The following is a 27375-nucleotide window of genomic DNA, read 5'->3' as shown; positions in this document are numbered from 1 at the left end:
GCGCCTATCAGCTCCATGCTGGGCCTGGGTGCTGGCAGCGCTTCACTCATTAAGTGAAGCCACCGAATTACTCGGAAAAACGAAAACAAATAAACAGCCAAGAAGGAGAAAAAAAAAAAAAAAAGAAAAGAAAGAAAAGAAAAGAAAAACCGTGGAAGGGTTTGGATGAGGCTACGATAAAGTGTAAGCAAACAGGCTCGTTTGCTTTAATCCCCTTTGCAGGTCCCTCTGCGGCATGTGCGTGTGTGTGCGCGTACATGTGTGCGCGTACATGTGTGTGCGTGTGTGTGCAGGGGAGGCGGGTGCTTGGCTTCTAACTCTTTTGCTATCTGGATCCACCCAGGCTGACCCGCTGGGGCACTCGCGTGCGGGTACCCGGCTTCCATTCTGCGGGTGGTGAGGAAGCCGATGATGTCTTGCCATGGACCAGACGGCTGGCCACCAGGTCCCCGCATCTGCCAGGCGTCCCTCACGCCCCTTGTCCGTTTCTGGACGGGGTCCCCTTTGAAGCAGAGGGTCCAGGGCTGGGGCGGCGGTCCGCGATCGGCCTCGGGGCTCACCCAAGGCTCGGCCTCGGGGCTGGGGAGCGGCGCGGGCGGGTCCCCGGTCTTTCTTGGTGAATGAATGATCACTCCCGCCGCACACCCCGCCCCGGCTCGCCCGAGCTCGGCAGGGAGGAGTCTCCGCGATCGCTCCTCTTTTTAAGGGCGAAAGGCTTTTCCGTGTGCCTCCCCGTGGACCCCGCCGGTCCCCCACTGGCTTGATGTCGAGATGCACGGGCGCCCAGGCTCCCTGCTCTGCACGGCCCGCGCCCGCAGGGCTCCCCGGGGACGGCGGCCCGGCCCCGCCGCAGGGAGGCGCCGCGGGTGGGCAAGTCGCGGCCGGCGGCGGGGCGCCCGCTCGCTCCCCCCGGGAAGCCCGGGCCCCGGCCGGCGGGCGGCGGCTTCCCTCGGGTCCGCGGGCCGGGGCAGCTCCCCCCCGTGGGGATGCGAGGCGCCGGGACTCCTTAGAGTCGCCCGGCCGGCCCCCCCCCCCCGGCGCCCCCCGGCCCGCCCCGCCCCCGGCCCGCCCGCCGCCCGCGCCGCGGCGCAGAGCCCGCCCGGCCGCCCAGGTGACGATGCTGCGCGGCCCGGGCGCCCGGGCGCTGGCCCCGCGGCCCCGCCGGCGCTCGCCCGGGCTGACCTGCTGCGTGCTGCTGCTGCTCAGCTGCTCGGGGGTGCCCCCGTCCCGGGCGTCCTCCTTCTTGACAGGTAGGGGGGCCGGGGGAGGTCGGGGCGCGGGGGGCAGAGCGCCGGCGCCGTCAGGATCCTCGGGACAGACCTTTTATTTTTAAAATCTATTTGAAGTTAAGAATTCTTTGATTTCTGATGCTTTTCCCAACCCCATTTTTTTTTTATCCCCCCCGTATACAATTTTAAGAAAACGGTGCGATTTTCTTTTCTCAGGCTCTAGGGTTCCAATATACCTACAGCGCGAGGCAGGGTTTCTTCAAGCATAGGCTTTCCAGACCCTGAAATTCAAGAAAATACAGTCATTTTTTAAAGGGCGATCATCGCAGGATATAATAATTCTATGTTTCCAGGCAGGTGAAGACCTCAGCTGCTGTTGTAAAGGACATGCTTTACTGACACACACCTGGTGCAAAAAAGAAAATGTTGGGTCAGTTTCTAAGAGAAGGGAGCATTGGGTTGCATTTCAGAGAGTGGTTTCAACCCACGGCAGTATTATGAGACGTATCCACAGAAAAGGTCTCTGCAATCCCACAGTCCTGGATTATGTTCAGATTTAATGATCAGTCCTCAGTGGTCAATTTGAGTGTTTCTGCATTTGGGGTGTATGTGTAGCTGGATTCAGGAAGGAAGAATATCATTAAAGATCCAGTGAAACACTTGGAATTGTGTTTAAGCCATCTATCAGAGAGTAGGAAAACTATGTACGTATTACAGCGTTTCAAAAGATACCTGTTTAAATAACACCATTTCAAATGCACCGAGGGGATTTGCTTTTGGTGAGCTTGATAATTTAAAACTCATTAAGAAAATTGCTGCAATTCGGGTAGGTGTTTCAGAAAGGACTAGTGTAGAAATGTAAGATTTTATGGCAAAACCACTAAGCAAGGTTTAAATAAAAGGTGTTTTTGCTTCATTTCAGGTTCTGTGGCAAAATGTGAGAATGAAGGGGAAGTCCTCCAGATCCCATTTATCACCGACAACCCTTGCATTATGTGTGTGTGCCTGGTAAGTGAGGGCTCAGGCCAGGGGAGGGCTGTTGGTTTCCTGGGCAAGGTGGATCCATTTAATGTGAGAAGATCATCAGATCTGAAAAACTCCTCTCAGTTATCACAAACCGCTCCAGCCGCGACCTCATTTTGCCTTGCGTCTAGCCGAATTTCAGAGCTTTATGGCTTTTGGCCTTTGCGTTTTTATCAGGCTGAGGATTCTTATCTGTGGCATCATCCCTGTAGAAGTAAACCTAAGATGGACTTCGTAAGACGTTGTTTTGATGAGAATGACCGTTTGCGATGTCTGCTCCTGGTCACAGTTAAAGGCACTAAACGCGTGCATGGGTCCTATCATCCGAGCTCAGCGGGAAGAGATGAGATAGCATTTTGGGATAAAGGTCATTGCTGAGATATGTGACAAGAAGAGAGCGATGACCACCACAAAGGAGAAATGTGACCGCAAGATACGGTCTTGGATGCCTTTGCTCGTGAGACCCTAAGCTCTCCAGTACAGTCTTCATTTCTGATTTGGAAGCAGGTCAGAAAGGACAATGCGACTCTTGATAAAGGATGACTCTTGGCTGCCAGTTGTTTAGTTAACAGTGGCACGGGCTGGTAGATGCAAACAAATACTTCTTTCAAGTTATTTTAGCTATCTAGTTAATGTCCAGTCTAATGAGTAACTACTTGGGGAGATTGAATTAAATAGATAAAAAAATCTGAGATAAGCCGGGCGGGGTGGCACAGGTTTGTAATCCCAGCATTTGGGAGGCAGAGACAGGAGGATCGCGGAAAGGGCGACATTTAGTCTGAAGAGTGGCCTTTATATGCCAGTGACTTTTGGCAAGCCTGGACTAAAATCTACAGATCACAAAACTCTGTTGGAAATACAGTAAGGCAGTGAAATGCAAACGCAAAGCCCCAAAGTGCTAGATAGTTGCTTGGAACCACGTCCGCGTGCCCTGTGGAACTAGAGAAGGGTCTATCTCTTTTCAGGCCAAGCCATCTGGTTTTAAACTGTACAGACCTTTTCATGATAAGTGATGAGATCAAGGGTGAAGAATGATAAATGGGTGGAGGGAAGGAGAATGCCCGTATCAAACAATTATAGGATTCTAAAGATGAAGGAAATCAGCGCAAAGGGGTAAAAATGCATTGCATTTGCTGAGACGATAAATATACTAAGTTTATACTAATAAGCTGCTATGGTAATGATCTTTACTAAAGAACATGTTCAAAAGAAGTTTTGAGTTTAAGTTTTTGTTCAATTGCAGTTACAGATACAGAGAGAGAGAGAGAGAGAGAGAGAGAGAAGGAGAGAAAGGAACAGAGAGAGAGAGAGCCCTTTTTATTTTTCTTATCTGGATAATGGGAGTAAACTATTTTATTATTCTCTTGAGTAGGAATGATCCCCACCAAGTAATATTTAAATGTGCTGAGAGTTCCACATATGAAAATACCGTTTTTCTCTTGGACAATGTTACTGTTTATTTAATTTAAATACACAGTTTGAGCTGGGCATGGTGGTGCAGGCCTGTAATCCGAGTTCTTGGGAGATTGAGACAGGAGGATCCCAGATATGAGATCAGCCTCAACAACTTAGTGAGGAACTCTGTAATTTAGCTAGACCCTATTTCAAAAGCATAAAAAAATAAGCTGGGCGTGGTGGCGCACATTTGTAATCCCAGCATTAGGGAGGCTGAGACTGGAGGATCGCAGTTCCCGGCAGGCCTCAGCTACTTAGTGAGGTCCTCTGCAACTTAGTGAGACCCTGTTTCAAAAAAAAAAAAAAATAGGGCAGGGGGTGTAGCTTGGAGGTTGAATGCCCCTGGGTTTCATCCCCAGACCCGCAAAAAATAAGTAAATGAATGAATGAATGAATAAATAAATAAAAAATAAAATAAAATAGGGGCTGGTGGTGTAGATCAGAGTTAGAATGTCCTGGGTTCAATCCCCACTACTACCAATAACCAACCAAACATACATACGTACAGTTTGAGTTTTACAAATTGCGTTTCCCAAATAACCTTATAAAAAACCCTCTATAGAGCATTCTCCCTTTTTAGCATTTCTATCCTGGTAGAAAATAGTGCCTTTCTTTTAAAGCAGAGTCTTAGCAATAAGAGAATAGGTGTTAGAACCCTGCATTTTCGAAGGTAAAGAGTGAATGTGAAGAGAAAAGATGTGTCAGTTGGAATTCAAATGATGCTTCCTCGGCATTGCTACCTGATGCACTCCTGAGGACAGTGGTTCCTTATGCCTTCTCCGTTCAGGGAGCACTATGGTGTCTGCTGTAGGCGGGCACTGTCGAGTCCTTTCCCAGTCCCTGGCGGTGGAGGACTCGCCCTATTCGGGAGGTCCACACTGCTCCCTCATTAGCCGAAAGGCCCAGTGAGATGTTGTCTTGTCTTGACTTTCCGGGGATATAAGATTCTGGGCCCGAGTTGTCACAGCCATTACTGCTTCCCAAACATTTGTAATGGCTTGGTAAGACTGGGTAAGAAGAGAAGGGCAACCATTTTTCTCTTTGTACGTGCTTGTAAATTTCAGCTGGACGCACTGAACCCCATGGACTTCAGATCTGGCCCGCACGACGGCTTGGAATTTTTCTACTTAGGTTGGAAGGCAGACATATTCAGCAGAATGACAGTATTAGCCAGCTAGCATCGGAGAGCCCTTTTAGTTGCCAGGCACTTACCAAGCCTGCATTATTTCACTTGAGACTCCCAAAGCCCTTGGAAGAGGTTTTCCTCTATTTTACAAATGAGGACCCTGGAAGCTTATGAGCTTCCAGCTTGTGGAGAATGCATTTTTGAGCCGGGTGTGGTGGCGCATGTTTGTAACCCCAGCATTTGGGAGGCTGAGACAGGAGGATCAGCCTCAGCTACTTAGTGAGGGCCTTTGCAACTCAGTGAAACCCTGTTTTAAAATAAAGAATAAAGCCGGGCGTGGTGGCGCAGGCTTGTAATCCCCGCGCTTGGGAGGCAGAGACAGGAGGATCGCGAAGGTTCGAAGCCAGCTGCGCGCGCTGGCTTAGGAGACCCTGTTTCCAAATTTAAAAAATGTAAAAATAGGTCTGGGAGTGTAGCCCGGAGATAGAAGGACTTCCAGGAACCCCAGTACCACCAATAAATAAATAAATAAATAAATAAATAAATAAATAATACAAAATAGGGCTGGGGGTGTAGCTTGGAGGTAGAATTCCCATGGGTTCCATCCCCAGTGCTGTAAAAAAAAAAAAAAGAATGCATATTTGTCGATTTATTTTCTCATACACATAATATTTAGTATTTTATTTACTAAAATAGCAGAGTCGACCGTCTGGGGGTTGTCCGTCTCTGGAGCACATACCTATAACCAGGAGGAATAGGCTGCTTGTTCAAGTGTGAGAAAGTAGGAAGACCAGGGAAACTCTTACCTTTTGGTGCTCTTAGAATGGCTTTGCTTTCTTTCCTTTGAGACTTTTAGAAGTTCGGCTAGTTAACATTTGCTAATCACATTATACGGGAGGAAAATCTCATTAGGATTTCAGCTGACCTGCACGGAGTGTTGGTCTTGACTTAGGTTTATGTATGTATATTAAGAGGGTACGTAATCGTCTCAACTGAACATTGGATAAAGAAAATAGTCATATTTAGTTTGTGTCGGTCCAGCCTTTTGGCAGAAAGGTACCTATGGCTGGGCATAAGTTCATATCTTATTTCATAACATGTACTAAAAAGAAGAAAAAAACTCCCTAACCTCAATGTATGCTTAAAAAAGATGTAAAATGTTACAGTTGGGAGGAAATCGGTGGCACAGAGTCCCGCATATAATTACAGAGTCGGAGCCTGCAAACCCCTGCGAAATCAGCTTGGCCTGATGTAAACTTTTAAACTCCGGAATGCTTCGGAGGCGGAATGAGCTCATTTCTGTGAGATCTGAGGGATGACGTGGGAGCAGCGACCACAGCAGCAGCTCTGAATAACTGTATTCTCGTTTATCATCGGCACGGACCCGAATATCTTGCCAGAACCCGTCTCAGTCCAAGAACAACCTGCTTGTTGGCTGGTGATGGGACCTCATTTTGAAGAGAGCGGGCCTGAGAGCCACTTTCTCTGCTGGAGAGGGAGGCAAGAGGGTGGACAGGGTTCTCAGGTCTCAGCACCTGGGTAGGCAGTTTAGGTTCGAGATGCACAGACTGTTATTTAGTCAGAAAGTAAAGCATAGTCTTTTGCACCTTAATAAATTACTTGTGTGTGTGTGTGGGGAGGTTACTGGGGATTGAATCCAGTGGCATTCTACCTCTGAGCTATACCCCAACCATTTTTTAATTACTTTGAAACAGAGTCTTACTAAATTGTTGAAGGTCTCATTAAGTCACTGGGGCTGGTCTTGAATCTGCGATCCTCCTATGTCAGCCTCCCAAGTACTGGGATTACAAGCTTATGACACTGCACTTGGCCTTAAGAAATGACCTTTTGTGGGATTGAGGAAGAGAAGCCCAGATGTTGAAATCAGCTTGGCCTGATGTAAACTTTTAAACTCCGGAATGCTTCCCCTTTCTCCGGATTTGTCCCCCTTTTCCCTAGGGCTGTCTTTTCCGTAATGCCCAGGAAAACACGCTGGCGCCTGCCTACCTTGAGGTCCAGCGGTAGGAGCCAGCCACACCTAGACCAATGAGCCTGAAGCAATGCCGGGGTCTTTGGGCATCCCCAAGCCCCCCAGGTGTCCATGAGAAGGGGTGCTCACACTTCAACCCCCTTTCCCCTAACCGAACCAGAGGAGGAAACGTTAGAAGCCAAAGAGTTTGCCCAGGACTGGAAACCTGAGAAAACTTTAGAGGCTGGGACTCGGAGAACCAGAAGTCAGAGCTTAGTTTGGCATACATTTTGTTCAGCAAAAAACATTATTCTGAGGTTGAAATTTCCTCTTTTAAATCCAGAGGTGCTATGTAGAAACGGGCCCTTTGCTCATAAAAAGCCACGTGCAATTCGGTATTATAAGAAGGAGAGCCCCATCTATCTTGGAGCCAAGCAAATAGTAAGAACAGAGCTGACCTTGTCTGCTGTCTTCTACTTTTTTAGTCACAAAAATCCTCCGTCACTTAACAGGTAGCTCCCAGCATCTCTGGCCCCCCAGGGGCTTTATCTCCACCTTATCCGTAGGTTTTGCATTGTTCACATTATTACTGCCTGGAAAATAGATATCGATTAGCTGAACAAGTGTTAGGCATATGTTTGAGAATCAGGGAGATAAAGTTGCATCAGGATATAGTGTGTGTGTGTGTGTGTGTGTGTGTGTGTGTGTGTGTGTGTGTGTGTTGTAAGGGGAAGAATTCAAAGTAGCCCTGTTGTATTCAGAGGGGTGCTGCACTTAGTAAATGCACAGATATATGGGCTGCCATACTTTTCTCAAAATTGTTTCTTGTCATCTGTAGACTTTGGGTGCTCATTAGGGAGTGATCAGATGCATTTGTATTCTGTTTAGAAGGTGATATGGCCAATGTCTCTCAGTAGAATAGCTTTGGGGGAGGGCGATTAACTTAGAGGATTGAGTTGGCATGTTTTCCAATACCATCTTCAAGGCAGTAATTCTTAGCTCAGAGAAGAAGACCGAAGCTCCTGAGGTCTCATGGTGGCTTAGAGACAGAACTGGGATGTGAAGCCAATTTATTGGCTCCTAACCATATTGCTTCTGCTAGTACTTTACTACTAAGAACATCTACAGGCAACTTCAAAGCTTCTGGAGTAGTTTCGGTCTCCAGAGGGAGAACCAGGGCCTTTTTGGGGGGAGTTAGATTTTGATCTTGTAAGTATAAGCCAAGTGCTTTGGGCAGGATTCATATCATTTTGGAGAAAAGGTATAACCCAGGCATCTTGCAGGCCTCGTTTTGAATCTGATGACGAACTAGATAAAGTCACCTCACCTTTCAAAACCTCAGTTTCCTTATCTGGAGGGAGAGGTGGATATCAACATCTAGCTCATAGATAGTCCTATGTGCTACCATAGAGATTCCGTGAATTTAATGAGATATAACATGTAAGACTTGGTCCAAAGCTTGGCAAAGAGAAAGTTCTCTGCCATGAGTTTCCGTTGCGGTTGTCAGTGATGCTATTTTTAAAACTCTTATTTCCTCTCATGGAATAGGATGTAAAGGTTCGTCAGAACTGGATACTAAGGGACGCCAATGGGGAAGAGGCGGGGAGGGGCTAGTGGTGCCAAGCCCACCCATCATCATGAATGAACAAAGTTACGTCAGTAACTTTTAGTGAGTGTTTCTGTCCCTCCGGGTGGACTTGGCCGGTCCAGGCTGCTTTCTTATTGGTTCAGGGTTCTATGGGCCCTAGTGTAAATTTTCCCCTTGCTCCCTCTCTATTAAACATTAAGAGAACTTTCCATGGAAGAGGGGCCTCCTTTCTGCAGTGTATTTACATCTCTATGCCTGTGGGGTCACCTTCGCTTGTACTTTTATTGGCAGAAAGATAGGGTTGGGACTCAGAGCTCTGAGATTGGAAAAACTGCCTAGTGGACTGGCATCCTGGGGATTTTCCTGGCCTGCCTTGTGGAAGTCTCTGGACCCCGTTCCAGTTCCAGGCCTGAGCGTGTTTTCGCTGTCTGCCTACCCGTTGGTCCCCTTCCCCATCCGCTCTCCAGTGATCTCGCCGTTGGGTTTGCGTGCTGGTCCTGACCATGCGGATCTGCAGTAGCCAGTGTTTTAAGAATGCTCGGGAATGATGCTGGAGAAGGCGGTCCTCATTCTACAATACAGATAAGGTGAGGGCAGAATAGGTGAGAACTAGAAAAGCCAGACAAGGCAAAATGACGGAAAATAAAACCAGCTAACAAAAATGTGTTGTATAAACAAGGAATATCAGATTTTCACACCCTCTTCTGTGGTTCTGTCTGACTGGTGGCAGATGAGTCCTTTGTGCTGTGAAATACAAATAACTCTCCTTCTCGTGGCACTGGGAGGTCAAGTGTGCTTACTGAACTTAGTTAAGATCAGCAAACGTGCTGGGTATATTTTAAGACCTATGATTCCCAGTTCCAGTTCTACAAAATACCGCTCAAGGCACTGGGGATGGCGAGTTATAAATTCAATAATATTTTTCTTTCTCCTCACACCTCATCGCTGCTTCCATTTTTACTCGATGATCTCGAACCTTCTCTGTGTTTGAAGGCTGGTGCTGGCTGGGTGCCTTTGAGGACCCAGAGGTCAATAGGGAAGACCCTTGCCCACAGCCTGGAGTAGGGAGAGGAGGGGCGCATGTATAAAAATGCTGTAAGTGAGCAACGGAAAACTCTATCATGAACTTGGACCAAAGCACCAAGAGAGTGGTAGATGGATTCTGGCTAGAGGATGTCGGGTCTTTCGTGAGGAGGAGAAATGGTTCAACAAAGCATTCTTGGGCAGAAGAGTGTGTTGGGGACTGTGGAGATGGCAGAGCCTGGCGTGCCCAGATCTCTGAGGAACCAGAGGGAGATGGGCCCTTGGAAAGTGGCCTGGAAAGCCCCTTGAGTACAAGAATAAGGGGACTCATGCCATGATGTAACATATTTAACATGATTTAACATATATTTCACAGCCAACATGACACGATAAGATGTGTTATTTAAATGCCTCTGGGAGCCTTGGTGGGGGTGTTCGCACTGGGAGACAGGGAGACAGGGTTTGGCAATAGGGGTGGGATGGCTTTGGGATAAACCAACTTTGCTCACACATTTGAATTTCTTTAACTACTTTCTAGTTGTGGAATATCTGGATGACCAGACTCCCAGCAGGACACAGTCAATAAAAGGCATTTGCCACTAAAGTGGGAAGAGGTGTAGGGCCGCTGCAACATTCTGCTCGTCTCCAGAGCAGGTGCTGCTGCTGGGCTCGCTTCCCGCACTCACAGCAGCACACTGCTCCGAGCTGATGCATCGCTTGTTTGGGACGTAATTCAGCCTGGCAGCTATCCGCATGATGACAGGTATGTGCGGTGGTAGTACACATTTTATACACGAGTCCCAAACTGGGTGGCTCCCTGTGAAAGGATGCAGTTGTATGTTAGGACCCACTGGACACATATACGCATATATGGCCAGGGGTGTAGCTCAGAGGTAGAATACCCTGGGTTCAATCCCCAGTACCTCCCCAAAATATTAAAAATAAATATTGCAGAGAGCTAGAGGGAACAATTTTAGGAGAATACCAGAAGAGGAACTTTTTTTTTTATCATCTTTTTGGACTATTTGAAACAAGGAGCAATGGCCTCCCTCTCACTAACACCTGCTGTGCATCTTCACGTAGAGTGGTTGATCATAGATGACTGGGTGGAATCCATCCATCTGGCCGGAGACAGCAACTAAGGGCGCTATTAGGAATGCTGAAAATTCAATGAAAAATAATCCCCCAAATATTCTAACTTTGATTTTAAAAGATCTTAGCAAAAGTGAATACATAAGCACCACACGACACTCTATAGGTACCAAAACAAAACTAATATCATGGATAGAAGTAATAAACTTTTTCTAAACATTGAAATATTTCTATAGTTCAATGAAAGAATGGACCAGGCCCCATGGAGGCATTTTTATTAGGAATAAGAGCAACAGTATAAAAGAGTCTGACTAATATAAAATGTTACTATCAAAAATTTTCAAGTTTGCGCTATTAAATTGCTAATGGTGCTTTAAAAACATGATATAATCTAATATCCCAAAGTCTAAGTCTTAGGGTAAAATAATTCTTATTTTCACAAAAATTTTAGTGCCCATTGTATCAGTGAAGATGTGGAGTGGGGGTTTTGGTGTCTGAAGTGATGGGTTCCACTTTGACCCAAGCTGTCTAGTGGCTGTCATGGCTGACTGGGGGCCTTGGTCTCTCTGAGCCCTGGTTGTGAGTACTGGACTGACTGGACTGGTCCCTACTGGTGTGCGTGCCCTTCGGCAGACCTTAGCCATTGGTTGTAGGCACTAGCTGAGGTGATGTGGGTGGGAAAAATATCACATTTTACCCACTGATCTCAAGCCCACTGAGCTGTGTGAATGTGCAGGACCACGTGTCCAAGTCCAGCCAGCCCGGGTCACCTGGGCCTACCCTTTGTGTGATGAGTCCCTAAGTCACAGGGGTGCACGAGTGACCCTGTGGCTGGTTGGGCAGCAGGACACCCGTGTCACACACTCAGGACTGTTTTGAGAGAGGTGATATGAGTGGGTAAAAAAAATCACATGTTCATGAAAGTCATTTATAAATGGTGTCAAAAGAATTATTATCAAGGGTAAGAACCTGAACAAAAGAAGGTAAAATACAGTTGCTCATGAACATCTTTGGGGACTGGTTCCAAGACCTCCAGGATACCAAAATCCTCAGATGCTCAAGTCCCTTCTATATAACGACGGAATAGTTTTGTATAATCTATGAACATCTTGCCATATATCTTAAATCATCTTCTAGGTTACTTATGCACCTAATACAATGTAAATAGTTGTTATACTATATTGTCCAGGGAATAAGGACAAGAAAAAAGTCTCCACATCCTCAATACGGATGCAGTTTTTCTCCTAAATATTTTTAAGCCATAGTTGGTTAAGTACCTGGATGGTTGGTTAAGGACCATGGATATGGAGAACTGTATATGCCATAAACAGTTTTTAGCACATCATTTAATGAATATATTCTTTTGCAGTGATAGTGCAGTCCCCATCTGTTTCTTAATAGTTGGATGGCTTTGGGTAAGTTGCCACATAGCTCTGTATCTTGACATCTGTGTCTTCATCACGATGCTATCATCAGTTGTGAATTAACCCGGGGAAAACCTCCAGTTGTGTTCTGAGCCCTAGGAGGCACTTAGGAATGAGAGCTGCCTCCACTGTTGAAAGGCTATGGATTATCACCCATGGGGTCCTTCTAAGAAGTGCTTAAATGGAACTTTTAAATAGTTTGTTGCCAACACCTTCTATCAGAGTAGATAGAAGATATCAGAGTGGAAGCCACTGCTGTTCTTTCTATGCAGAGATGGCCACATCCGGTCTTCTGGGTCTAGTGAGGCAAGGTGCTCTTTTGTTTTTCACCTTCAAGCATGCTTTTGCTTGGTCCACGACCAGCCTGACCAGCCTGTGTTGCCTCTGCAGTGATGCCCAGTTGTCCATCTGTGGCAGGCGGGAGGTAAACATGTTAAGCTAATCCCCAGCCAACTCCAAGCTTGACAGTTCTGAGTCTTCTCTGTTTTAAAGAGTGTGACACCAGTGTCCTGCTGCCCAGTATCCACGGTCGCTTGTGCACACTGTGGCTCAGGGCCTCATCCTACGAAGGGATCTTAAATAGATCCAGCGATGGCTGGCTGGATCTGGGCACAGGGCCTGCACATTCACGCAGCTCTCCGGGCTTGTGGTCAGGGTGCTGTCAACTCCTCTTTGTGCTTCTGCTTCTCCTTAAGAGAATGTTCTGTCTCACCATGGACTTACTTGGGCTAACTCACGTCTTAAGGGATGAGCTTCTAAGGGTAGGAACCTTGTCACAGTCATCTCTGTCCACCCATAGCTTCAGCAGGAGGCCCACAACCTTGGGACTTGAGTGGGAGTTGGGCTGGAGTTTCCTGTTTATAGTTTGGGTTGTTAACTCCAAGTTCCAAAACATGACTCTCCCAGGGAGAGTTGGTCACAGAAGGTCACCCTCTTTTATAAAAGACATCCTAAATAATCATTACAAAAACACTTAATTTTTCTTCAAAAGGAATGTAATTACATTTGAAAATATAGGGCCATATCCACATTAAGACCTACTTTTATTTGTGATGAAAGGAACGTTCCCTGGTCTAGGAATATCCTGCCGTCACCAGCAGAGAGGTTGATGACAAGTAGGAGGTGCAGAGAAAGGTGGTTCTGGGGCCTTCTCACTTCCACTTCCAACATTCACAAAGAAAAATGTCTCCTGATTCACGTAGCTGGCGTTCCCAGCCATTCCGGCCTCGTTCAGGGAGGCTAGCTCCGAAACCTTACACAAGCCGTGCTGTTTATATTAGGTTTTGGATGTTAGCTCCCTTGGCTTCTGGGAGCTGACTCTGTTGAAAATTATGTTTTTCTTTTAAGGACAAAGGCCTTATTGTATGTCAGGTCATGTAGTGTAATGAGCTTTTTTTTTTTCCCCCTCTTTCTTTTTCTTTTCTTTTTCTTAATGTTAGGTAATGGGTGGTACTAACTTAGATCTGCCAAATGAGAATTCACAGATGTGGAAACTGCTTGGCAATTTTAAGGCCTCACACAGGTAACTTGAGAAAATAAGAGGATGGGTCAGGTGGTGTCTTTGCTGACCACAGGAGACCCTCCAAAGGCCTTGCTCTGATGGGACCACCGTAAAATGGCTCCGAGAGAGGACCCGCAACCTGAGTAATGGTATCCCACAGCCGCTTCAAAGAGAAGAACCGTGACAGTAAAAATCAGGAAGATAGTGATCATCACATTTTAATAATAAAAACCATGCATTTCCCAAATAACTTTTGTATTCTTGGTCAAGTGAATGGATTTTGGCCAGATGGTTTTCTCGGCTGCTTGTGTGCTGCGGGCCTAGATGGGCACCTTGTTTTTGGGCCCAATGTGGTCACTCACCTCTTGGGTGGTGCCGCTGGCCTTTGCAGCTGTGAGCAACCTCTGGAAGGAGACCCACCTGGCTTAGAGCAAGGAGACAGGAAAATCAGAAGACCTGCAGCTGCTTTTCCATTTCTTTGGGCCTCAGTGAGAAACGTTTGTAGCATCTTACATCTCCCACGGCTATTGCTCCATAAACTTTTTTTTATTTTTGGAACTTTTCTTCTGAGGCTCTTCTTTGAGACTAATCTGTGGATGTAGGTCCTTTAACCCTTCTCTGTTATCTTCTGTATTCTCTGTGAAACCAAACAGTTTATGCCAAGGTATCACAACTGCTCCTTCTTGGCACAGAGCGCAGGGCCGGTGTCAGGTCAGTGGCCTGAGGGGCTCATAGCTTCCGTTCCCAGAAAAGCCTTCCATGCCTTATTTGATGGTCTCATTCTATTCCTTTGCTTCTCAGAAGCTCATGATTCTAGAGGGGTTCACAGCCTGCTGGATCTCTCCTGCTTTGTGAATTCAAGGTATAAAAGCAGTAGCCTCAAGACATTTTCATGGCAGCACTTTCTTGGATCAGGGGCCACTGTTCTTCCGAATGAGAGGGCGGGGACAATGAAGGGACACACTCCCTTGGTATCTGCTCTGCCCAACAGTCAGGGTCCTGCTGTGGGTCTGTGTTTATGCCCCTTGGAGGGAATGGGCCTGTTCGACTTGAGGTGTGCTGATTTCCTGTTTCCAAGCACATGTGGAACAGTGGTTTTAGTGCCCAGTGAGAGCTCCAGAGTCAGATGGCACCCTATTAGCACGTGGGTGTATCACAGAATAATTTGGCCCCAAGAGATGACTCAGGTCCGCATTTGTAGAAGGGATGGTGGGCACGGGAGGGGACAGGCGCTGCCATTTTTGTAAGACTCCGCAGTCTGGGGCAGCCTCTGCTGGAGTAACTGGCCCCCTCTCTCTGCTGGGATGTGCTGGAAGCGCATGACCAGGTGCCCGTTGCTTTCTTCCCTGGGTGCATGTACAGGGGAGTAGTTGGCATTCACTAAGAGCAGTGATTGAAGCCAGGCATCGGGATGCATGCCTGTAATCCCAGTACTTGAGAAGTTGAAACTGAAGGATTGTGGGTTCGAGGCCAGCCTTAGCAATTTAGCAAGGTCCTTAGCAATTTGGCTAGACACCGTTTCAAAAAATAAAAAAAATAAAAATCGGTCTGTGTAGCTCAGAGCTACAGTATCCCTGGGCTCAATCCCAGGTACCACAAACAAACAAGCAATGTCCTCCACCCCCCTAAAATTCCAAAAACTAAAAACCCAACCCAACCAAGCAAAAAGCCTCACAGTGATTTCTCCTTTTTTGTTTCATGTCAATCCTATACTGGGTGAGGCAAAAGAGAAACCTTTTTAAGTTACTCTGCATGCTAGGTGACCATGTTACAGTAATCTAGAGACCCCAGTATTTGGTGTTAAGAAATTATTGATATTTGTCTAGTGATGACCTATGAAAACAGCAGTTTCACATGGTTCAACCTCATATATATTAGCACCTTTGGGCTTTTTCAAGGCAGACATTTTTTTCTCCTAGGTCATTGTAATGGGCTTGAATGAAGCAGCCTTTAAATTCAGAATGAATTTCCACTGGGTCGACAAACCAGGAAGAAAATGTGGTGAGGCAGAATAAGGCTTTTCAGTGTGTGATGTCATAAAGCTTCTCTCAATCTGCAAACCCTCCACCCCTAATTAATGGGCTCTGCTGTCCATCCTCCAGGCGCCTCTGAGGGTGGCTGGGCAGAGGGGAACTGCGCTCAGCTCAGTGGGGAACAGCTGCTGGGGGGTCCAGTGAACATGTGGGGACTGCACTGCGGACTGAGTAGGCGAGTGATAGACTGATGGTCATTAAACCAGTCACATATTTATTGAACATTTCTGTTGATCATGTCCCGAGGCATTGCGAGATCGGAGAAACACTCTTTTACGTGAATAGGAAGATTAAGTTATGCCCGAGAAAGTTTTGAGGTTAGATATCTTATATTGCTTTCGAGGGCTTTGCAAAATGATCAACTTATGCCAGCCAGAGGTATTAACTCTGGGCTGGAATATTTGATTTGACAGAGCAAACCGAGGTTCCCTGACAGTGCTAGATTTTACATATTTATGTCTGTTATGTACTTAATATGGTATTTGGGCAGTGGCTTTCATGTGCACACTACCTTCTATCATTAGACTCTCAGATGAGGCTGAGTGTGTGATGTAACCAGTACTTGTGCATGTCTGGGCCCATGGAATGAGTTTTGAAAACCAGGGGCAGCCCCTAGTCAAGGCAGCCCCTGGTCACAGCAGCTCCTGGCCTTCCTCCCTCACATGTTTGCATTTTGAATACCTGTTTTCTCTCAGACAGTGGCAGGTCATTAACAAGTCAGTGGTTAAGAACTTTGTCTTCAGTTTCCTCTGCTCTCCCAGCAGTCCCCTGCAGTGGTGGCTCACATGTTTTAATGTGCCTGAGAGCCACCAGGGAGCTTGCTAAAAACGCACATTTCCCATGCCTGACTCCAGAGAGCCAAGAATTCCCCCATTTTCATAAACACTTCTGGTGACTTTTCCCCTTAAAAGATTCTTCCCAAACTGAGGCTTAATGGACCCAGAGAAGAATCAGACACCGGTTTTGCCCTGATGAAACATAACATCCAGCGAAGGATGTCACAGCCATGGAAGTAATTAGTAAACAATATAAGTAATAGGCTGACAATATAAGGTAATTATAGTGTTATAAATATGAGCATAAGAACAGAAGTTCGTATTTGATTATTGGTTATATACGGTTGAAATTTGGTTCATATTGGTCCTAAATTTATAACACGTCAGCTGTCATTTACATCATACTGTTTCTGCAAAGCTTTCACAGATGCCTTAGCCATCTCCATCGGACATTCCTGTCCTTTTTCCTGTCATCTCTATCAAACCTCCCCAGCTTGCCGGGCGAGGTGGCGCACGCTTGTAATCCCCGCGCTTGGGAGGAGGCAGAGACAGGAGGATCACGCAGGTTCGAAGCCAGCCGTGCGTGCTGGTTTAGGAGACCCTGTTTCCAAATAAAAATATAAAATAGGTCTGGGAGTGTAGCCCGGAGGTGGAAGGGCTTCCAGGAACCCCAGTACCACCCAAAAAAAAAAAAAAATATATATATATATATATATATATATATATATATATATATAGTAGGTCTGGGAGTATAGCCCGGAGGTAGAAGGGCTTTCAGGAACCCCAGTACCACCACCAAAACAAAACAAAACAAAAAACCTCCCCAGCTATGCAATCACAATTAGTCACATGTTCTTTGAAATTGAATATTTTTATTATAACCCTTACTCCTTCTTCCCCTGAATTTTTACTAGGAATTTATATGGTTGTCTCTTTTATTAGACTTTATGTTTCTTTGGGGGTAGGAATAGTGTCTAATTCTGACAGTTGCTCAAAGCACCTAGAATTTTGCCTCGCAAACTTTAAGCCCAGACACACATTTGTGAATAAACACTGTGTTCATAATGTGGGGATAGCCTGACCATTTCCTCAAAGCCACCCTGTGAAGTAGGGGCTTTCTGAAGAGACCTACTTCAGACTCTGCTATTCCACTCCTCGGCATTTTTTAAAAATAAAGACTTACTTTCAGAATACTGTACTGGTACTCGCATACCCACGTTTATAGCGGCACAATTCACAATTGCCAAATTATGGAACCAGCCTTGGTGCCCATCAACAGGTGAATGGATGCAGAATATGGGATAAAAACAAAGTGGGATTTTGCTCAGCCATGAAGAATAAAATTATGTCATTTTCAGGAGAATGGATGGAACCAGAGAATGCTGTGGTGAGTGAGATCAGCCAGTCTCAGAAAGTCAAGGGTCATATGTTTTCTCTCCGATGTGAAAGCTAGAGAGAAAATCCGGAGCAAAAGGGACTTCAGATAAGTGCGGAGAGAGACCAGGAGCACAGTGGGAGGGGACTGGGGAGGGCGTGAGGAGGGGGAAAGGGAGGCTTGAGGAAGGAAACAGACCAAATGACGCCGTGTCCATAAACGAAGGTGTCACTACGGTCTCACTAAAACGTTCGGGGGACGCGGTGGGATGCCGGGGGAAACACACCGACTGCTGTGTGCATGCGCCAACATAGCAGTTCGAATCTCACTAAGTGGTATGATTACAACGCACCCATAACAGTATTAAAAGACCCCTCCTATTTCATAGTTAAGACTAGTAAGACTCAGAAAAGCAAAGCACAGGTCACACTGCAGACCAGCGAGAGTCGGGCCAGCTCAAGGACCGGAGTCCTCTTCCATCCTGGGCAGGCTCCAGTGAGATGTCTCTCAGAGGATGCTTCTTAACCACAGGGGTTGAAAACACCCCGGGGGCCGAGTGACCGGCGGAGCGCTTCCCTGGGACTGTGTTTTTAACAGTCTTGCGGTCCAGTTAGGTAGAGTCCTGACTGGCGCCTTTGGGTGGGACAGGCCGACCCGCTGGGTCTCCGCCAGGCTTTTCATGTGCTGGATTGATTCCCCCAGGGATGCACTGTGTTTCCTGTGGTCTCTCCATGATGGGCAGCAGCTGCAGGATGGAGCTGATGTGACGTCTGTTTGTTGCTTCTTTCGCAGGAGCCAACTAGATGTAGCAATTTGACCAAGCAGCCAGGGTTTTATGACCGACCTGGCGGGATCCAGCCGCATCTGGAGGAACCCAAGTAGGCCATGAGGATCTGAGGGCCAGGTGAGGCAGGAGACTGCTCCTCGCCTCAGCCCCCAGGTCCCCCAAAACGCTAAGAGAAGCTGTTACCCTCTACAGGCAACTCACGTCTGGCATGCGTCCATTCTGGGAAACTTCTGTTCTTTTCTCTCTCTGCTGGCCCCTCCTTCCCCTTGCTCAGGGAGGGTGTGAAGTCAGGCTGGCCAGGTTCCAATTCATAGCACCTCCATATAATTCTTGGTTAGGTTGCTACCGAGTTTCCCATACTTTTAAACAAGAATTCTCTTTTTAAAAAAAAAGTTAAATTAGCTTGGCATCCCACTGTTGTGAAGTTTGCCTCTTTCTTCTCCATCTTTATTATTATTATTTTCTCTCATGCAGGTTTCCTTTGTTATTAGCCCAGCATTTACCTGATGTCACCACCCCCCAAGTTTTGTGCCTTGTTTTTTTCTCAGTTTCCGTCTTTAACGCGTTGTTTCAGCCTAGTACTGAAGTGTACAAAAAGGTATTCCACTGGGTAATTGTCTTCGCACACATACCGAGTGGACCTTGGTACGGATGTGGTGGGACTCTCCCTGGTCTTGGGTAAACTGGACAATCGGGTGGCGAGCCAGAGGACAGCCCTTGTGATCATGATCAAGGGCTGGAGAGAGGATTGCTGGGGATCGCTATAGGACTAGCTCAGAGCACAGTCGAGTGCTTAGTAAATATTTTTTTGCTGATGACATGCTGATAGCGTTTAGCTCAGTGAAGAGAATGTCCAGGAGAATCTTTAACAGCTTTCACACATGTGGGAAGTAAGCACCATTTTGAAAGGACAGAAAGGAATACTAAGCCTGAAGTTGCAATACAGGGTTAGCTCGGTTGCTCCTCTGTGTCTGTCTCTCACGTGCTTGCAGAGAGAGTCCCAAGTTGCTCATGGGATCTTGGCTTCTCCACTTTGGGTGGTGCTGCTTGAGGACTGCGGGCTCTTCTCTGGATCCTCTGAGTCTTCTTTCCCTACTGAAGATGAGTAGCAGAGTCCTAGCTTTGAGTCATGCTTTTGGGGATCAGACATCGAGAGCAGGGTCTGCTTATTTGTGGAGGGATTTTTGACTGTAGGACTCTGTATAAATTGAGAAAGAATACTGACACTGAGAGATTTGTTTCCCTTTCAATTCTTTCTATGACTCCTAAGTGTCTAAGGACCTCTCTTCCCCATGCCCATCATTAATTTTCACTTCGTCTTTTTATCTCTGGTGCTTCTGAGCACTCTTGTTTGGGGGCACATTGGACCTAGAGCTTTTCTTTGGTATTTTTTAGCTCTTCTGGCCAATCAGAATTTGACCTATCTTGCATCTATTTCCTCAGGGAAACGGATCAAAAGATATGGTGGCTCTTAACCCTGGGAGTCAGGAGACCATCACTGTCAGCCACTCTCTCCTAGAGTCTCACCCAGTGGGCACAGCAGCCCCATCTGCCGTCCCCGAGTCTCTACCTACCTGCCCCAGCAGCAGGTGCTGAGAGAAGGTGACCTCTGGTGGTCACTGAGTTAGCATAATAATCTCAACCAGTGGTGGTCATGTATGGTTGCAAGTGTGCGTGTGTCTTTGCGTGTAAGCACTTACACATGTAGGCCTTCCTCAGCATGTGCATGATGGACTTATAAGAATTCTGTTTATCTGGATTTTCTTTCTTTGACTATTCCTTTTGCTGGATCTTCTTTATCTTCAAAAGTTTTGCATATTAGAGAAGACCAAGAAATTTTCTACGTTTTTGTACTCCTTAAGTGATTTACTACGATAGCTCCTACATACCTATCCCTCCACCCTTGACTCATATATCCAGACGTATACTTGGTATCTCCTCATGGATGTCTAGCAGCATCTCACACTTAAAATGTCCCCAAAGGATATTTTATTTTTCATCTCTTCCCCAAACCCAGTCTTCTCCAAGGCAAAGTCAGTAGCCTTGCTCCATTGACTCAGCCTATCAAACCTGTGGGCTGGGATTCTCCCAACTCTTCCATCCTGCGTCCAGTCTATTAGCAATCTTGATAGCCCATCTGATGGTTTCTGACCACTGCTGTTATGGCTTTTGTCTTCAGATAACATGTTATCAATGGTTTAAGCATCTACAGAGTATTTCACTTATTTGAGGAAAATTCTCTGGTGATGTCTCACTTTACCCAGAATCATATTGGAAGAATAACCGCAGTCTATAAGACCTTACACAATCTGACCCTGGATTCCATCTCTGACCTCACTCCCAAAGCATCTTCCCCTCTCGCCTTGTTCTTGCTACCCTCCTGCGCTCATTGTTTCTGCATGATATCCGGTGTTCTCTTCACCATGTTTGTACTTTATTCTTTCGTATGTCTGGAATGCACTATACAGTTCATTCATATATTCGCATCCCTTCATTCAGGCGTCTGAGTAAATGGTTTCCCATGAGAAGGTCTTTTTTTAGCCAGTGGTACCCAATAGTACCACCCCGTCATTCCGCTCCCTTGGTTTCTCCAGAGCCCTCACTGGTACCTGTTATATCACGCACATATTTATTCCCTTAGGGCTTCCATGCTAGAATGTCAACTCTATGAGGACCTGGTTTCTTTTGTTCGTGACATATACCCAGTGCTTGGGACAGTGCTGAGCCCGTTGAGTTCATATTCATTGAATGAATGAGTGTGTACCATTCTTGTTTAATTTTTTTTGATTTAGTTATTTTAAGATCTAAATAATTCTCTAGCCTCAAAGGAAATTATAACTTTCCTTTCTACCGTAAACTCTTCTATCTTGATGACCTACCTTGTTCATAGATTACATTACTTTGTATAATATGTTTGATAGTAGAACATTTAAACAAATACACTGAAAGATGAAAAGTCTCCAGTGAACAAAAATGGAATCTTAACAAGCTATATAATAAGCAATATTGCTATAAGGTAAAATTACAGATGGCCCCCATTTATTATGGCCTGATTTAACAATGTTTTGACTTTATAGTGGTGGGTAGCGATGTACATTGAGTAGAAACCACACTTTATATTTTGAATTCGGATCTCTCCCTGGGCTAGTGATATGCAGTAGGTATTCTCTGGAGATGTGGGGCAGCAGCAGAGCACAGCTCCCTGTCAGCTCATATCATCAGGAGGGAAGCAACCTATGCTCTACTCTTTGTTGTTAAGGTCAGATGCCCCGTACGTTAGGGAGGATTAATGCATTTTCTACTTAAAATATTTATCAGGATATAATCCCTCGGTGAGTCTGTATTTCCTACAGAAAACCATTAAAAAATCTCAGATGTTACTATTCACACAAGACTTGGTAGTGTGATTCTTATTGGTTTTAGAATGTTAATTAAAATCATTGTTTGCATTTTATATTTGACCTAAAACACATTACAGATGAAAGATAAAGAGTAAAGTGCGTTAAATATAATTGCAAAGAACAAGGAAGTAATAGGAACTAATGGCCCAGAATAAGCATTCCTCATTTTCCAGTAATATCTGTAAAATCCACTCTTCTGTTGCTTGCAATCCCTAACGATGTCATTGTATTAAGTTGGGGTATGCTGGAATACCATCATGGAAGAAGGTTCATCTGTAGGCTGTAAAACCCGAGGAGCTGAGATATGTAGGTAAACTCTGTCTCAGTGAGACATTTGTGTAACACAGCTTTTGCAAGGCTTATTTGGTGACCCTGTAGTGTCTAAAGAGCCAGGATGAGTTGGACAGTCTTAGAGTGTTAGTGGCATTGGAATGAATTCAGTTGCATCTGACTGTTACCTCTGACGGAGCGATGGTCAGCGCTTCTTGACCCTCATGTTGCAACGTGCGAGGCACTTCTGCTGTGTTCGCGCTCTGGTCCCTCTCCCGTGTGGATTGTAAGCTCTTCTAGGGTAGAAGCTGTATCTGATTCATGATCTCTGTTCCCAGCAAAACCTGGCGTAATGCCTGGGCTGCAGCAGGGACTCAGAGATATTTGCCCAACAGATTTGTAGATTTTTTAGTGAGATAGATCTGAATTCTGCAGTGCCAAAGTTTAACCTGCAGGAAAATGTCACATTTTGTAAAGGCTGTTTATTTTTCTGTTGGCACTTTTGTCTTCAGTAATGCATCTGAAAAGCTGTTTTATGGTGAAATGAATGATTAAAGGTAATAGTCACTGCTGATGCTTTCCGTTTAGAAATGAGACATGCTGTGAATCCCCTTAACCACGAGTTTACGGCAGTCATGTTTTACGGGTGACCCAACCACTTTCATTTTTTTATAACACCTTAATCTTAGAAATGGACTCTATGCAAATTTGGCATTCACTGGCGGGTAAATGAGCTTGAAAATGGAAGCTAGTAGATGAAAATTACATTCTAAGCCTATGAAATAAATCTGTGGCTTCCCCAGTTCTCTCTGGCATCTGCATGTGGCCCTTGGGAAAGCTCTGGTGACGAGAACATGCTGCTAATGGCCCCAATGCATGAGTCAGACCAGCCAGAGCTCAGAATTGCCTTCATATGGGGGGGGGGGTCTGAGGCTAGAATTTTCACGTCTGTGAACTTGTAGCTGGCCGGAGAGCTGCTGCCCCCTCACTTCACTACCTGCCGTCGCTCAGGCCAACTGGACACTCTCTGCAGTTAGTACCAATGTAGCTGTAGCCCAGGAACAGAGATCTTTGAGCTGCGGTGTAACAGCTTTCTTACCTTTATCCAGAGGCAGGGCTGCAGAACCGAGGTGAAGCCGATTGGGTTTCTGTCCCAGGGGCACCTTTGAAAGACTCGCTGATTGCTGGTGGTCGGGGTCAATTGTGCAGATGTCTTTAAAAGTATCTCACTGGTGACCAGAAAGTTATTTTGTCAAAAAGACAGATGGGCGGCGAGCGACTCCTCTGCCCTGTCGATTCCCTGGGATGCTGGCTGTATTTACTTGTCAAAATCAGGTATTTTCGTAACTTCCAACAGCGCATGGGCTTCCTAGGGGCAATCCATGGAAAGTCTTCGATTGCCTCTGTGTTCTGTGGCTTGTCGTTGACCCACAGGAATGAGGGGCTTGGAGGATTTGGTGGGTTGGTTATGGGTGTGTGATCTGGGAAGCAGATTGGCGCCGGCAACCTGGAGGACAGCCCCCAGGACTGGCCACATGAAGAAGTGGTTTTGCTACCACCGGTGGCCAGTGGGGTCTAAGACATTCAGTTTTCATGTTTTGTACGTGACCACTCTTCTTTGGCAAAGAGAATCATTTATGTGCATAATTGGAAGGATCCACTGAATTCTCAGCCTTTTTACACAAGAGATCCTAGCCTCTTAGCTTGTGGTAAGTCAGGAAGGGGGCCCTCGAAACAATCTCTCCGGGTGTCGCCTTCCCCAGTGTTGGTTGCCAGCTTTCTTAAGGAGTTACTCAAATTGTATAATTGTTTATTATTATGCCTTTAAATTCTCCCCCTCCCCCAGTGCTCCTGCCAGCTGGAAGACTCTGTGCTGCCCCCCAGAGCCTGGTAAGCCTGGCTCGTGCCCTCTGAGCCATAGACCCTGCTGGTACATAGAATCACGACCCCCAGATGTTGGCCATCATCCTTTTGCTACTGCAGAAGAACTCAGCAGAAAGGCGCAAGCGTCTTCACAGGAATTGATCACGCCTTTCTTTTTGTTGTTTTCTTTCGGGGCAGGGGAAGAAGCGGATTCACTATTTGCCACGTGCTGAAGGGCGCCCAGCAGCGTAAAATAATGAGCGGCGTTAGGAAAAGCCACGCTCCTTTGCAGGGCTCCCTCATCCCGCATCCCTGGCTTGCGAATTCTTCTCAAGCAAGGGGCCCCTTGGATGCTTCCCTGCAGCCCCGCCTGCATCCACATCCAGCTCTTGGGGGTCCCTTCTGGGGATACTCAGTCATTTGGGCAAAACGAAGGAAGGGTGCGTGTTCACACACCTGGCTGGGAACCCAGGGCACCTTTTGGCCTCCCAGGCTGCGGTGGGAGCCGGCTGTGGTGGCAGGGCCTCATCTGTGACGGGCCCGTTGGGTTCAGTCGCTGGCTGCCGCCTGTCCAATTCATTTTGGTTACATGAATGTGCTGTTGCTGACAGACCCTTTGCTTATACGATGTAGAGCATAATAAAAAACAGGCCGTGCTACTTTCTTTGGGCTACTATTTTTATTTGGTGGTTGTTTCTTTTGTGTTCTGCCATCTCTAATGTTTTGGTTCTATTTCAGAATATGATTAAACAGAATGAGGGGGTTGTTTGACACTGCCCTGTTTTAAATCAGAGCTGTATTTGAGCAGCTGGGACAGTCCGACGGCCTGTGTTTCTTTGTTCTGAGAGTTCCCTGAAAAGGCCCTCCCCCCAAAAAAAAGCCAGACCCAAACTCTTAAACGGAGTAATGACCCAAACAAGCCCTCCAACAAACTGCAGCCTGTTTAAAAAAACTTGAAATGTTAGTGAACTTAAATATATATATTTTTAAAAAGACCTCCTTATTAACCCCCTGTTGCTTCTGCTGGCACGTGGCATGTGTTCAAGGTACAGTATCAGGAGAACACTGTCATTGCGTGATGTATTGGGGCAATATATCATCAGCACATCGTCTTTGTAGAGGATACAGGTACTAAAAGACACGATTCTGGCCAGACAGAACAGCAGGAGGCTTTACTTCTTTCCTCTAACCCCCCTGCCTTTTTCTTTAATCTCCCTCTGTTTTGTGTTGCAGAGAAGTGAATTTCTTCATGGGATATGACTTGTTGCAAAATAATCGGGGGGCCCCAGTAGGCTCCATAAAGTCTTTTAAATGGCCGGGCTTCAAGGGCAGCTTTGTTCAGAGTTTGTGCTGTTACTTGGGCCGGAGGAGGCTGTGTTTGCCAGGGTCCAGGTCTCTGGGGGTAAACGCGCTTGCCGAGCCTAGACAGGAGAAAAAAGAATAACACTCCCAGATGTAGTGCAAGGAACCGCGTGATGTTCTTACAAGATATTTTAGCATTTCGGCTCCAAAATTATGGCCACGGGATTCCACAGGCCTTCTGGGAGAGTACACCCTCCTGAGCAAACGCGAGAAAAATTGAGAGGACTTGATGGGCTTGAGCCCAGGTTCTGTCTGTCTTGCAAATGACCTGGTGCTCAGAGACTTGTTTTAAGTCAGAGACTTAAGCTGTCTTTCCGAAAAGGCACTGTTTTTAACTTGTGTGTTCAAAATGAAGCCATAAAGTACCAAGGTTTATAGTGATCTGAAAACACGGAATGTTTGAAGAGGGTGAACATTTAAATTCTTAGCTATAGTGAGGGATGGCTCCTCTTAGCTTCTAAGCCGAGTTATAAAGTATAGTGATTAAGTCACAGAGTTTGGTACCAGAGAGGTCTGGGTTTGAATCTCTGCCCTGGCCAGCTGGGTAAACCGGGTGAGCTGTTTAACCCTGCCGTGCCTCAGTTTTATTAACCTATAAAATGGGAAGAGAAGAGGTCATTGCCTGGGTTGCAGGACAAAACATGTTCAGTGTAATACAGCACATAACATATTTCCTAGAAATGTCAGGTGCCATGATAAGTAGTAGTTTTATATTTTGCCTGAGGAACCATGTGCCTTATTTGTTTGATTGGAGAAGGACCATTGGCCTGGTCGGTGGCCTTGGCCATGGAGGGAATTTACAAAGACAAGAAAATACTAATGTAGGATACGAGGTGGGGGCACGCAGAGCAAGGGCCGTAGTGGACGCCTCCCATTTCTCGTACTGAACCCAACTCAGTTTGAGAAGAAAGAAGCCTTGGGGAGCCTGTTGAGCTGAGACGTCAGCCAGCGCCTTACACTGTCCACTTAGGCTTTGTGGTAGACCAGCTGCCTTTTATATATTTTTTTCTTTGAGCTCTTTTGGTGAAAGAATTATGGGGAAGTCAGTAGTACTATCAACAATAAAGAACAAGCAAGAAAAGGCTTAATTAAAATAATAAATCTTCAATCAGGTTTAATACTGCCATTGGCATCCTGGGGGGCTATCTCAAGGCCCCCTTCCCACCTCTCTTCATTACCGTTCCTAAGCGACAGAGCAGATTTTGTCCAGAGGAGACAGGCTGAGGCAGGCATGAGCTTGCATGCTCCTCTTGAAAGCGCCTGCTTGCGTGCAAAGGACGTCCCTGACCGTGTGTTCCGGAGAGGGAATGACTTTATTTTCCCACTTCCAGTGACTGGAACTGCTGATGAGCCATGGAATTAGCCCTCTTTGGACGCTGCCAAAACGCTTCTGTCTTCAGCTTTTGCTTACATCTTTGAATTCGGAAACCTTGCAGGCTTGAAGTCAGGTCTGCTTGCCCAGGTCCTGGCCCATTCTTTCCATGGTGCCTTTCATAGGTTACCTAAGCCCAGGCAGGCAACATGGCAGGAGACCTCACCTGTCTCACCCAGGTGGCCCATCTTTCTGAGAAATTTCCAGTCTAGCTCTGCTGGGTACCAGTCTATCTCTAAAATCTTAAGACTTCTGTCATAGTCAACCTAATTCTAATAGGACACACCTATAAATCTCAGTGCTGTGCTTTAGAAACTCAGCTTCCCGGTCAGTCCCCGAGGCCAGGCCTGGGAAGCACACCTGTTCCCAGCTCCATTGCTCTTGAACTCTCTGAGGGACCTGGGGCTCTTGAGTTCACTGGGTGCCATGCCTCCATCCAAAGATCTTCAGGGACCTGTGAGGATTAATGGAATGATGTCTGCAGAGCTCTTGAGAAGAGAGGAGCTCTGCAGACTCTGAGTATTATTCTGCTGTTTTTGAGAAGTGGTATGATATTGCTTAGGAGAAATTGGGACCCATGTTCAGAAGAGCGTTCCCTTCGGGGTGGGAGTTGAGTTACTAAGGGGTACTTCAAGGAGAAATTCACTTGCTGAGCTCCACGCATGGGGAGATGGGAAATTTCAACATGAGTACAGAGGCTGCTGTT

At 46.4% G+C, this 27375-nt stretch overlaps 1 protein-coding gene across 1 annotated transcript in view; it reads left to right on the top strand.

The window, feature by feature from the left end:
* Positions 1–1117: 1117 nt before the first annotated feature.
* BMPER (BMP binding endothelial regulator) overlaps positions 1118–27375 on the top strand; it is a gene marked incomplete at both ends in the record, with an annotated part of 235228 nt that continues 208970 nt past the window's right edge. Inside the window, 2 exons of the mRNA XM_080701300.1 lie at positions 1118–1250; positions 2152–2237. Coding sequence (XP_080557426.1) covers positions 1118–1250; positions 2152–2237 — 219 coding nt within the window. The remainder of the gene's footprint in view (positions 1251–2151; positions 2238–27375) is intronic.

The sequence above is a fragment of the Muscardinus avellanarius genome (assembly GCF_963383645.1).
Source record: "Muscardinus avellanarius genome assembly, chromosome: 9".
Classification (NCBI taxonomy): domain Eukaryota; kingdom Metazoa; phylum Chordata; class Mammalia; order Rodentia; family Gliridae; genus Muscardinus; species Muscardinus avellanarius.
Note: the sequence above shows the minus strand (reverse complement) of the source record. Positions and strands in the feature narration are given on the sequence as shown.